Source organism: Mytilus edulis, chromosome 3 (assembly GCF_963676685.1).
Source record: "Mytilus edulis chromosome 3, xbMytEdul2.2, whole genome shotgun sequence".
Taxonomy (NCBI): Eukaryota; Metazoa; Mollusca; class Bivalvia; order Mytilida; family Mytilidae; genus Mytilus; species Mytilus edulis.
In genome coordinates, this window is record NC_092346.1 from 69,762,551 (window position 1) to 69,775,643 (window position 13,093).

Here is a 13,093-nt window from a genome sequence, read left to right on the forward strand (position 1 = left end):
TTTGCAGGGTTGAAAACCATTGTGGGTGCCTTACTCGAGGCCGTTAGACGGCTACGTGATGTCATTATACTTTCAATCTTTATGTTATCCATTTTTGCCTTGATTGGAATGCAACTTTACATGGGAGCATTGCGTCATAAATGTGTAAAATTGGCTTTAAACGAAAGCGGTGCACAAAACACGAACATGAGTAATACTGAATGGTTTGATTGGGTGATGGACGAAGGTATGTTTCTCCTCTCTTCCAATTTAAAAAAAAAATGTTTCAATTAATAGTAATATTATCTTAGAGGTCTGAAGAAAAAACAGGAAGTTGTGTTACCATTTTCAGGATTTAAAGTTCAAAATACGTGTAGCTACTTTGTGAATTGAAAATTTCAATCAGTAACTAATTATTTATTTGTTTGAAAAAGTGCCACAACGTCATTTAATACTCGCTATAAGAACTCAGTAAAACTTTTAGTAACTCTGAGTCCATTTATTATTTAATATTTAATATGTAAATATAACTATGTACATTTAATGTAAAAATATAATTATTAAAAAATAAATATTTAACTTTCAAGAATATATCAATTAAATTGCGTGCGTTTATAGCCTGTTTTGGTTATATTGGCACTAAAGAGCAATTTGAAATGAAGTCTTTAACTGATTTTATTTTTAGAACACTGGGAGGTTAAAGCCGGTGATGAGTTTACAATGTGCGGAAATGACACCGGTGCTGGGTATGTGATATTGGATTAATTTCTTTAAAATTATAATTTACATATACTTGCCAATGAGACAATTTGTCACAAGAGACCAAATGACACAGAAATGAACACATATAAGTCACCGTACGGCCTTAAAATAATAGGAAACCCAATACCATTTACCTTTTTTTGTCTCCAAAATCAAAGTTCAAAGCGGAAATTTTGTTTCACGTAAGAATGCGAATATAAATCATAACAGTCATCCGGAAAAAATAAAATAAAAAATGTAGTTATTTATTCTTTAATCAATAAAATCAATTTGGTGTATTTCTGTTATTGTTTTTAGAAAGTGCAAAGACGGATACAGATGTATGAATGGCACACATTCGAATCCAAACTACAACTACACTCATTATGACAACTTTGGAGTGTCACTGCTGTTATCCTTTAGACTGATGACGCAAGATTACTGGGAAAATTTATACCAACTTGTAAGTTTCATTCATTGATCTGCCTTGATTAACTCAAGTACTATTTCATTAATAGAAGTTCTAAAATTTCTCAGACAAAGTTGACCATTGATGGATTTAGCTATTTTCGGTCATACAGATTTTCAACTGTTTCACTTCTTATACGTCATTGGCTTTCAAATATTCGACCTTTAGCATTCCTGACGAATGTGAATCCAGAAAAGAGCTTTGGACGGAGACATGAATTTTATAAGTGTTGTTTTCATTTTTTAATCATTTCAATATCTCATTATTATTTTTAGTTATTTTAAAATATATAGAGTCAAACTTACTAGTATTTATAATCAAAATAATACAAAAGGGGTTTTGAGTATGCTATTTACGGGGCGCCGAATGGGACTCTTGTGGTTTTGTACTCAAAATTCAATTTTGTACGGACAAAAGTGACTTTTGTTCAACAAAAATAAGTTCAGTTTAACAAAATTTGTATCATACTACAAATTTAAAATTTTGTCATACAAAATTATCTATCAGCGGACAAAAGTCACTTTTGTCATGACAAAATTCATTTTTGTTACACAGACTTGAATTTTGTTACCTAATTTGAAAATTGGGCGACAAAAGTCAATTTTGTATTCAAATTAGTTTATTTTGGTTTCTGTGAACTAATTTGCATACAAAATCGACTTTTGTTACACAAAATTGACAAAAATGAATTTTGTCTCAACAAAATTGACAAAATTGACTTTTGTCTCAACAAAATTGACAAAATTGAATTTTGTCTCAACAAAATTGACAAAATTGACTTTTGTCTCAACAAAATTGACAAAATTGACTTTTGTCTCAACAAAATTGACTTTTGTCTCAACAAAATTGACAAAATTGAATTTTGTCTCAACAAAATTGATTTTTGTCTCACGAAAGTCAATTTTGTCTCACGAAAGTCAATTTTGTCTCATAAAAGTCAATTTTGTTGTTACAAAATTGAATTTTGTCGTCACAAAAATGAATTTTGTCGTCACAAAATTGACTTTTGTCTCAACAAAATTGACAAAATTGACTTTTGTCTCAACAAAATTAACAAAATTGACTTTTGTCTCAAAAAAATTAACAAAATTGACTTTTGTCTCAACAAAATTGATTTTTGTCTCAACAAAATTGATTTTTGTCTCAACAAAATTGACAGAATTGACTTTTGTCTCAACAAAATTAACAAAATTGACTTTTGTCTCAACAAAATTGACAAAATTGAATTTTGTCTCACAAAAGTCAATTTTGTCTCACAAAAGTTAATTTTGTCTCACAAAAGTCAATTTTGTCTCACAAAATTGAATCTTACCTCACACAATTGACTTTTGTGATTTAATTTCCATATCAGGTAACAAAAGTCAATTTTGTATGCAAATATGTTTATATTTGCATACCTTTTAGACAAAATTGAATTTTGTCTACAAAAATGAATTTTGTCATGACAAAAATGAATTTTGTCTACACAAATGAATTTTATCATCACAAAATTGAAGTTCTCACAAAACAAGTCTGTAGCACATAGTTTTATAAGACAAAAATGATTTTGTTATGACAGAATTGAATTTTGTACAAAACCACAAGAGTCCCATAAGGCGCCCCGTACTATTGACCAATGGTGAAGAGAAAGTTCCATTTTTTTGCTGTAATGAAGACCAATTGGTTGCCTTCGAATGATTTTTGTTCCTAGGTCGGGTTGTTGTCTCTTTCACACATTCCCCATTTCCATTCTATTAAAAAGACATTAACTCATTTTTACTTATATTGTAGATTTTGCGAGCACAAGGTCCTTGGTATTGTTTATATTTCATGATAGTGATATTCCTAGGATCGTTTTATCTCGTCAACTTGATTTTAGCTATAGTAGCTATGTCGTACGACGAAACCCAGAAGCAAGATCAAGCGGACGCAGAAGAAGAAGAAGAAGGGAAAAGGGTAAAAATCAATACGATTCTCTCCTTAAAATTAATTGATTTTCATGCGGTTATCGACAAATTATATTACACAACTCAAAATATGGGAGAGGGTTTAGACACAGCAGTGAGTGAAAATAGGGTGTTCGTTATCGAAATATAATTATACTTTTTGTCGTAAAAACGATCTTCTTTCAGTTGTTTGTATTGTTTTAAAGTATGCCAATCTTGGCAGTGTATAAAACGAAGTCCATACAGTTGTATGGACAAATGCATTAGAAAGACTCAGTTGAAAAATATCTAAAATTCAAGGTAACAAAGATAATAAATTGTTACGAAATTTTATTCACATTTCTCAGAAATACCAAGCTTCTCAAATACAGAAAAAGATTGATCAGGTATCTCATTCTTTATACAAATAATTGATATTAACAAGCTCGTTAACTAACTGGTTTTGAATTATCATGGTTTACAGGCTTAAGTAATTTAATGCTGTATTAAACTATTGCTTTAAAACTGTATTGATGATAGCTTCAATTTGCTGCTTCGTTTTAACCCAATGAGAGGTTTACCATAAGTTTACCATAGGTTGATTGACAGTTCCGATGTTTTTTAAATGATGCAGTATCATCTGTTTTAATCTTTAAAGACTCTGCTTTAACCTTGATCGTTGATTGTCATTGGAAATTAAAGTGATTGTTTGCAGTTCATTTTTCCGTTATTTTTGAGAAATTCGTTCGTCTTATATTTAATGTTTTAATCATTTGAAATTAAAGGATGCCAGTTTATTGCATACGGTAAGTTGTGGGTAAGGCGTTTGAACCCATCTATCCATTCACTTGCTTATAAACCCTTCACGTGATCTACCACGTGGTATGTATCTTGAACTAGTTCCCACAACATGGTTTGCTTCTTGAGTTCTAACATATTAATAATTCACTATTAACAGTTTACTTTGAAATAATGTATGATAAGATAGTCTTATTGTTTCGCTCACATGGGCTTTTGTTATTGCTTGATGTTAGCTTCAAGTATAATCCATTCATTTAGAAAATGTTCAACATCTTAACAATTTCTGGAAACAATGGTTTATTTAAACTTTCAATAAACATCATATGACTATAAAATTTAACGTTTATTCGTTTTGCTTCAATTGCAATTGGTTTTCAAATACATATGGTTATGTATCAACAAATTTGTCCTTTTTTGTATTGTTTTATTGTCTCATTGACATATAGCCAGCTTCTAATTAAACAGAATACTAACACAAAAATATGTAATTCATAAACTGCAATTTCACAGTTTACCATATTAACATAATCTAAGCTATATTTTATACATATACCCTACCTTATAAAATGAGATGTAGTATGATTGCCAATGGTACACTTATCCATTTAGAAAAAATACTATGTAAAGGAAGTGGACATTGCTAAATCAGTCTTCTACGCATGAATTAGTTAGTTGTTCAAAAACTTTTTAACATGTTTTTTTATATCATGGAATTAATTCTTTTGTAACGACCTTTTTAGATACAGTAATATAATTCTGTTTTTATATTAGTATTAATCGCATATTTTTATATGTTAAACGAAATGCAATCAAGTGACCATCAAATGGTGTATGAATCGTGGAAATCGAACTTTAAACACATTGGTCAAGATAGTCTTTTCAACTACTATGATCAATATCATTTTCGATTTTTTTAAGCACAATCGTTTGTACGAAGTATACAAACATTGCAAACAAATAGCGGTTCGTGTTGCATTCATTAGGAATGTGTTGCTTCCTATATACTACACGAAAGCATAATTATGGCAGAATCAAATGATTCGACTTTCAGCCAATAAAAGAACAGCATATATTGTAAATATTATAGGCTAAAATATGACGTCCCTAAGTATTGTGTATTTGGATATATTGTCTTGTTTCTACTTTTATTTCCCGGATTTGTATTGTGGTTTTAATATGTCTGGAAGTTGACTGCTATCTTGAGCCATTTTGTCCTCGAAGTTACGTTTCGATTTAAAAAGATCACACGTAACTACGTTTTTGACCATTTTTAGGCGGGCATAATTTGGTAACGTTTAAAAAAGAATCATATGAATGAAATACTGTAAATTAAAAAAAATGGGATATTGTATAAGATAAATGCAGATTAAATTGGCTCTACCTCTTTACAAAATTGAAACAAATTTATGAAAGGGTTGTACATATTTTTATGGATATTAGCTGCCAATCTCTCTTTCTTTCCATACACCTGATTTCATGCTAAAAATTGAAGAAGTATAAATAAAATTAGAAAGTATTATTGAATGTTATTTTGTTCTAATTTGGTATGTATATGCAATAAAGTAAACGTAAAATTAATCAATTTTGTTATCAAATAATTATCCCTCTAATGTATTTAGCTGGAACAAGAAAGACATGAACATGACAAGAGAGAGCTCATTGAGATGCTAACAAAGGAGCCGTCAGATATTACAGGCAGTTTACATGATATAAATGACGACGAATCTATCAAGTCAGAGAAGCCAACTGCAGTCGAAAATCATTTAAGTGTAACGAAGGTAACTGCTAGATGTCTTTTACGACTGTACGTGTTTATTACTCAAGGCGAGTTCTCAATGACTATGTAATTGTATGTTCTTCTATAGCCTAAGTCGAAAATCATTTAAGTGTATCGAAGGAAACTGCTATATGTGTTTTTACGACTGTGTATTCACTACTTGACGAAGTCTTGACGACTTATGTTACTGTGTGTTCTGCTATAGCCGAAGTCGAAAATCATTTAAGTGTATCGAAGGTAAATGCTATGTGTGTTTTTGCGATTGATGTTCACTACTTGACAAAGTCTTATCGACTTATGTAATTGTTTGTTCTCCTATAGCCTTAGTCAAAAATCATTAAAGTGTCGCGAAGATTATATATGTGTTTTTAAGACTGTGTGTGTTCACTACTTGACGAAGATTTAACGACTTATTTAATTGTGTGTTCTGCTATAGCTTACATAAAAAATGTATATTTTGAAATTTATTAGTCATTCAAACACATTCAAAACTTTGAAATTACATGCTTCGCAATACCGTTTAAATGTTATTACGTACAGTGATAGGTATCGCCTTTGCTGAGTTTATATCCTAATAAACTCGTTAATATATAGTTGACTCAATAGTAATGTTTTAAACATATTGAATATCTACATAATAAACAGAAAAATACTGTGTTGATTAATCTATTCGCAAAGATGTCATTTCTGCTTATGGTAGCTTTTTGTTGCAAGAGGGCTTGCTTCAAATGCAGAATGTTTATTGTTGCTTTTGATTTTGTAGAAAATTACCATTTGATAGAAACATGCAATGTCTGTAAAAAGATATTTGAGAAATGAAGCTTCATTCCATCTTTATGTTTATATGATTGTTCTTTTAAGTATTCAATAATAAGTCATTTGCCTTTTTCAGCTTAAACTGATTTGAGTTTCTAACATTTTGTAGTTCTTTTAATTTCTTTGGCACCACAGTTATAATTATCATGATAGTAGTCAAATGGATTAATAAGTGTTAATGAAAATATCAATTCAAGAGTTTTTCTAGATAAATGTTTTCTTACAGTTGATATATATAGATCCTTGACTTTTTTTCTTTTCAATTCAAACTAATTTTAACTATTCCCGAACAGTTTGTTATTCTATTTTTATATTCAAAAGTATTTTCTCAGTTCTACATTGGTTAAAAGTCAACAAACGCAACCCCCAACTACCTGACTATCCTTGCGTTTTTCGGGTATGTCACAAAAAAAGCAAAACTGTCTGATGAAATCTGGAAAGCACACATTTTTGTAGATTATTGAAAAAGAGATTGTGCCTTTGCAACATAATTTAACAAAATTATCCATGGATATGATATTACAATAGCATTGAAATTTCAGAAACCAAATGGTTCCAGCCGCTTTTCATTTTATAGTCTTCTCTGTAGAGTTATATATGCATTTCTTTTATCGAAAGATTTTATTTAATTTTCATAATGTTACTATATGTAAAATATTCCTATAATTAGACGAATTAAACATGTACCTCGCGCGTTTATTTGTATATCCATAATAGTTTGAGAACAATTATTTGCATGTTTAGATGCATTATACCTATCATTCATTATATTAAGCTTTAGAATATATTAGGTTAGTGATCATTTATGTAGCTTACAGTTTATTCCTATCCAAAATTACACACTAAATAATATTATGGTTAGCACGAAACATCTTAACGATATTTTTAATGATTACGGGTGTGCATAGTTGTTCAAAAGGATTAAATGCTAGGGGTTTTTTTTAAACTATTGTTTCTAACCAATTAGGAATAAACTAAAGTAGTTTACTCCTCTTTCTATTTTTCAGTAAGTGAAATATAATTTCGTGTGTGACTTTGTCAAAGACCCATAGTTTTATGAGTTGTCAATTTCATTTCAGCCATGTTCAAGCCTTCCTAGTTCTCCATTTTCCCGCCGCAGCAGCTGGAGGATGAAATATGCCAAGCACTTACCACCTTCACACCCAGACCATCAACCCCTAGTGCCACCATTTTTAGATATTCGGAACAACCTACCTTACGCAGATGATTCAAATGCAGTAACGCCAAATTCTGATGATCTATGCACTTTACCTATTAACAAACAGTTTTTAACTGCACGAAGAAGCAGTTTTGCTTCAATAGGTCGCCGTTCACATGGTGGTGACCCACGGGCGTCCTCGAGACGCAGCAGTTATGCTTCACTAATAAGTAGGGCTTCAAGAGCAAGCATACGTTCCCGTGAACACCCAAGATCCCCAAAAGATAAAACAGCAAAATTGTTAGAACGTTGGGCCAAGAAACATCCACACCTGTTACCTGAGGTAATTGTGGGTATATCTAAATCTGTTGAGAATGTAAGTTCACCGACCGCATTATCAAACTGATAACTTGAATAAGTAATTTAAGTTTCAAAGTGACGCTTTCGAAAATAAAATTATATACATTTGGCAAATAAACTGTACAAAATGTTTTAAACAAAAGTCTGAAATGTGTAAAAGGTTGGTTACTCACTTTTAGCACAATTTAGATAATATTTAGAACCGTCATTTTTATGAGCACATTCCAGCATGTTTAAATCTGATAGAAACGATGCATGTTTGATTTGAGTTCTATAAATAATATCAATGTCATATTCTAGCTATGACAAATTCTTGCGTCAATTTTTTTATATTTTTGGGACCCTATTTATTTTGTGTATGCTCGTTCAGAAGCCAACAATATACTAACAAAGAATTGAGATAATACACGTGTGGAAAGATTTATGTATATTTAGAAATCCCAATTTTTAGTATGGTGCTTTAAAATAAAATTCCTTTTAAACTATTCTCACCAGACGGAAATGTACTGGAATTCGTTATGTAAATGTTTGAACATCATACATTCTTAATAAATATGGTGTACAGTCAGATTTCCCTCTATTTGAAGGTGAATTCATTTTGTATCAATTCTGTGGATAAGATTTTTTATCAAATCGTTCATTATACATACACAAATCTTTTCACAGATAATCCGAAACTATCTGTAATGAAGGGTGGCAGCTTGCTTTAAGCTTAGCATACTAATTGTGTTACATGTAATTTGCTGTGTTCACGGAGCTTCAGTTTGCACCCTCTAGTATCAATATGTATAGACGTGATTCTGTATAAGGCTTTTGATAACACAGATATATGACAAGATGTGATATAGGAAGTACAATAACTTATAATCAAAAAAATATTATCTTAATTATTATATAACAATGAGTGAGTTTATTTGTTTAGTATAACAAGCAGTAAAGTTATAACAAGCTGTAAAGTGATTTGTTTTATATATAAAAAGCAGTAAATCTGTTTGTTAACTATAACAAGCTGTAACTTATTTTGTTTACTTTGACCAGCAGTTAAGTTGTTTGATTGTCAGGAAGTGGTTTTGTGTTCTTATGTTTTCCCTATTATTATCAATATAATTATTTGAATACAACAGTAAAACGGTTGTATGTATGCTAAAATACTAGTATATTTTTTTTACAATTTTCTGTTTGTACAATGTTGGTTCTTAACTAGAGGCATATGAACATAATTTTGATTTACATGATGTTCATACAATTTAATAGTCACATACATTTATCATACAGAAACGGTTTGAAATCTCTTTTTTACTTCATATACGGATAAGGCATATACAAAGTAAAATAAAAAAATGTAAAGGATAAATATCACAAGCCTCTTTGGCTTTAAATATACATTAAACATATGTTTTGATTACAAAATGAATCTGACTTGCTCTATGTTTAAGAGGTAAAGGATTTTTCTCAACACTAAAACAATTGTTTGTAGGATTCCACTGCAGGATCAGAATATGATGGAGAGAAAAAGAAGGCAGACCACAACACTGTTTGTAGAACTTCGAGTGGAAGGACGGTTGATGTACAAGGTATTATCATTTTTTAGCACTGCATCCGTTAGGAAACATTTGTATTTAGTTTGAAAAGGTTCAGTATTAAGTATATAATAAGTTCATTTATTCGTTTTCGGTATTATCATGATCTATAAGGCTTTATGTTGTGTCTTGTGTTCTATTTGTCTGTTGTTTTTTTTTTCTTTTTTAGCCATGGCGTTGTCAGTTTATTTTCGATCTGTGAGTTTGAATGTCCCTTTGGTATCTGTCGCCCCTCTTCTATAACATACTTTTCCTACTTTCTCCGTAAATGAATCTCTATAAATGTGTATTCAACTCCCTTAAGCAAAGTCAATCTTGTATGAGTTTGGCTATTCTTTTAGATCCCTTTTTGTAATAAAGCGCCCCATGCATTTTACGGATTATTAAGGTCCTACACACCAAGGAACATATAAGTGTGAAAACATTATGAAGCCTACGAAAGTATCAAGCTTCCGCTATGCAATACCCAAATCGATCAATTTATTTGTTTCGAAATACCAGATCCCTAATTATATAGTTATGCTCTGACAGTCTCTATATTAAATACCGTATGCTTCTGTAGTCATTACAAATATATGAACAATGATTTAAATCGTTTCTTTAACGCTAATCTCTTGATATATATCGTGTACAGATAATTGAAACAAAATAAAATATTTTAATTGTAAATGCAACCTGATGCTTCGTAGATTTTAGTTGTTCACGTATGGTCCGCGTCAATTTTATTCAACTGATAATAGTAAAAAAAAAATACAAGCTTTCAAGGTGTGAAATCATTATAACGTTTGACCAAAAGTGATATAGCCGATATGATTTGAGTTTATTATATTAAACAAAAAATCAGTCATTTATTTAAAACTTCCAAGATGAACGAAGTAAGATTATTGAAGTTTTGTGACCCCTTCTGTAGCCATTTTTGTACAAATTTTTCAAACTTCAATTGTATCAAAACTACAGATTTAATGAATAATAGAGATAGGCCATTTGGTAAACATACCAAGGGAAACTTGATGCAAAGCATTATTATTTACTGTTTCATTGCACTTGATAGAAAAAGAGTACTTTGTGGCAAATAAACCAAGATTTTTATAGAAAATCAACAGCCTTTATTACAGAGATTTTTGTTATATAAAATTTGAAACATAGATTACTCACGTTGCTTTTCTATGATGTGCTAGTGTTTATTTTTTACAAAAGGTTCTAACCAACCTGTAAATTTCAAAATTGCTCGTGCTGAGTCACTAAAGTCGAGCGCACCCTAAAAGGTGTAATTGATTTGGTCCATATTTTATTTGTTTTAACCAATAACTACAATTATAAACTTTTTAAGGAAATCAATACTAGCACTGCATGCAACAATCCTATATCTATCAGTCATCAAATCGCCAAATATGAGAGTACAAGGATTAAGGCTGTGGATTTTCTATAAAATTTCCATATGTTTAGCATTGAATCAACACAAGGGTACATAATCCTTCAACAAATAAAGAAAGATTTGATTATTATGTCTTGACAATCTAATTGTACACATCTTTATCCTATATTTTATAAATCGTTGTCTCATTGGCAATCATACAACATCTCCTTTTTATTTTCTATGCTCCGCTTGAAATATCAAACCGTTTGAACACGATATCAGATAACAAATATTACTTTCCTTAACTTGTCTTTTTTTTTTTTAGATGTAATGGTATTGAAAGAACTTCTAGAGCATGCATCAAGTCATAGACCAAGTAAGTACATACAGTACTGTCCCATTCCCTTACCAAACGGTGATAACAAGTTGCACATACCATGCTCGTATTAGATCAAACGTTAGAAACAAACATAATTGCACATGAGTTTTTTAGCATGCAAATTAGTTGAGCATTTTGAGAGCACGAAGACAACAACCAAATTCAACCATTGAATTATAAGCTACTGACTCGGGACCGACACATAAGTAATTTGACGGAAACACGTTTGTGAGTGCTCCCCCTCCCCCTCACCTGTGACGGTCAGTGTTACTTTGTTGTTTGTTTAACTTATCATTTTATTACAACGAATAACAAATAATTAAGTATTTCATAAAGTTTTTCTATTTGATATCCGGTTTTTTTTTAAATATTCGATAAATATTTGGAAACGTAATGATAGTGTTAGATAAATTAGAAAATAATTTAGTGTTGACTTAAGGTGGTACCTAACACTACAGGGAGGTAACTCTGTAAAATCAGCTAAACGTTTCAATTACGTTGTGTTGTTAAGGGAATATTAAGCTTCTCAATGATCAAAATAAGTTATTGTCAAACTGCTATATAACCAGTGTAATTTTTCTGATAAAACGGTTGGTTCAAATTTTTTTTAAATTTTTTATATTTTTATAAAAGGGTCAAAGTAAATACTTAGTCAAAATTTTAAGAAAATTAAACGAGCCAAATTAATTTTAGTTAAAGTGTTTGGTACCACCTTAACTATTTTTTTTTTTTTTTTTTCAGGTATATTTAGTGATGGAAGTTTTGAAGAAGAGAAAATGATAAAGAAATTACAACGTATTTTCTGTAGTTGGACATGTTGTCCTCAATACCTAACGTTCCAGAAGATAGTTGCACTTTTCATCTTAGACGCCTTCATTGATTTGTTTATTACTATATGCATCTTAGTGAATACAGGATTTATGGCTGCGGATCATTATGGAATGTCACAAGAACTGAGAGAATTTTTGGAAGCTGGAAATTATGTAAATTGTTCTTTATATTATTTTTTTAATGTTGTTGTTATTGTTTCTAATAACAAATGATGCTAAGTTGTAATTTTATCCTTTCGATCTGGTTAAAGGATGTGAGTCTTGGTTGCAAGATCCGAACTGTTGTCACGTTCACCGATTTTGTCTATTTGGGTTACTCAAGGTAATATATTAAACGGGAACTATAAACTGCAAGTGGGAGGTTTAGTTAGGTGTAAAAAAAGATTTATTACATTACTTGGTTTCTTCAGAAAATGTCTTTATCAATTCAGGAGTATGACTGTTGTTTTCCATTCGTTGAGTCGGTTGATATAGTCGATCGTTTGTAGAATTCTTATATCTTTACCCTTTGCCCTTTTGAAATAAGATTTCTTTAGAAATGTGTTCAACGTATTTTTCAAAGGACTTATATAATTATTTATTTCTTATTTAAGAATGAGAGGATGGTCATTTTTTTTTAAGTATAACGTGCTTACAATAGATTTATATATTATGCAAATATTTGCTTTTTTTGTTGTTGCTTTTTTTGGCCCAACAATTCGATATCCTTTTCTATTTTGTTAAAATAAATAATATCTTGCAGAAAAAACGTGTTACCCCCTCTTGAATTTTATATAAAAGATACCCCCCCCCCTACATCTTGACCAGCACCTCCCGGGTAAAACAGTGACGAAGTTCTTGGTTTTTTTTATAACCTAGTGACGTTTGCACATATGATTTTATAAAGTAAAAAAGGGGATAAATATTTTTTTTTGGTATTTTTGATATAATGAAAATATAGT

At 30.5% G+C, this 13,093-nt stretch overlaps 1 protein-coding gene across 3 annotated transcripts in view; it reads left to right on the top strand.

Annotated features, from left to right (window-relative positions):
* The window catches only part of LOC139517278 (sodium channel protein para-like), a 111,012-nt gene that overhangs the window by 65,815 nt on the left and 32,104 nt on the right, over positions 1 to 13,093 (top strand). For 2 of the 3 annotated variants that reach the window (XM_071308175.1, XM_071308176.1), the window contains exons 8-17: positions 8 to 226; positions 665 to 725; positions 1,039 to 1,183; positions 2,960 to 3,124; positions 3,462 to 3,500; positions 5,514 to 5,672; positions 7,567 to 7,989; positions 9,484 to 9,580; positions 11,269 to 11,319; positions 12,064 to 12,305. In XM_071308175.1, the coding sequence (XP_071164276.1) occupies positions 8 to 226; positions 665 to 725; positions 1,039 to 1,183; positions 2,960 to 3,124; positions 3,462 to 3,500; positions 5,514 to 5,672; positions 7,567 to 7,989; positions 9,484 to 9,580; positions 11,269 to 11,319; positions 12,064 to 12,305 (1,601 nt within the window). The remainder of the gene's footprint in view (positions 1 to 7; positions 227 to 664; positions 726 to 1,038; positions 1,184 to 2,959; positions 3,125 to 3,461; positions 3,501 to 5,513; positions 5,673 to 7,566; positions 7,990 to 9,483; positions 9,581 to 11,268; positions 11,320 to 12,063; positions 12,306 to 13,093) is intronic. The other variant, XM_071308177.1, reaches the window with a different exon arrangement.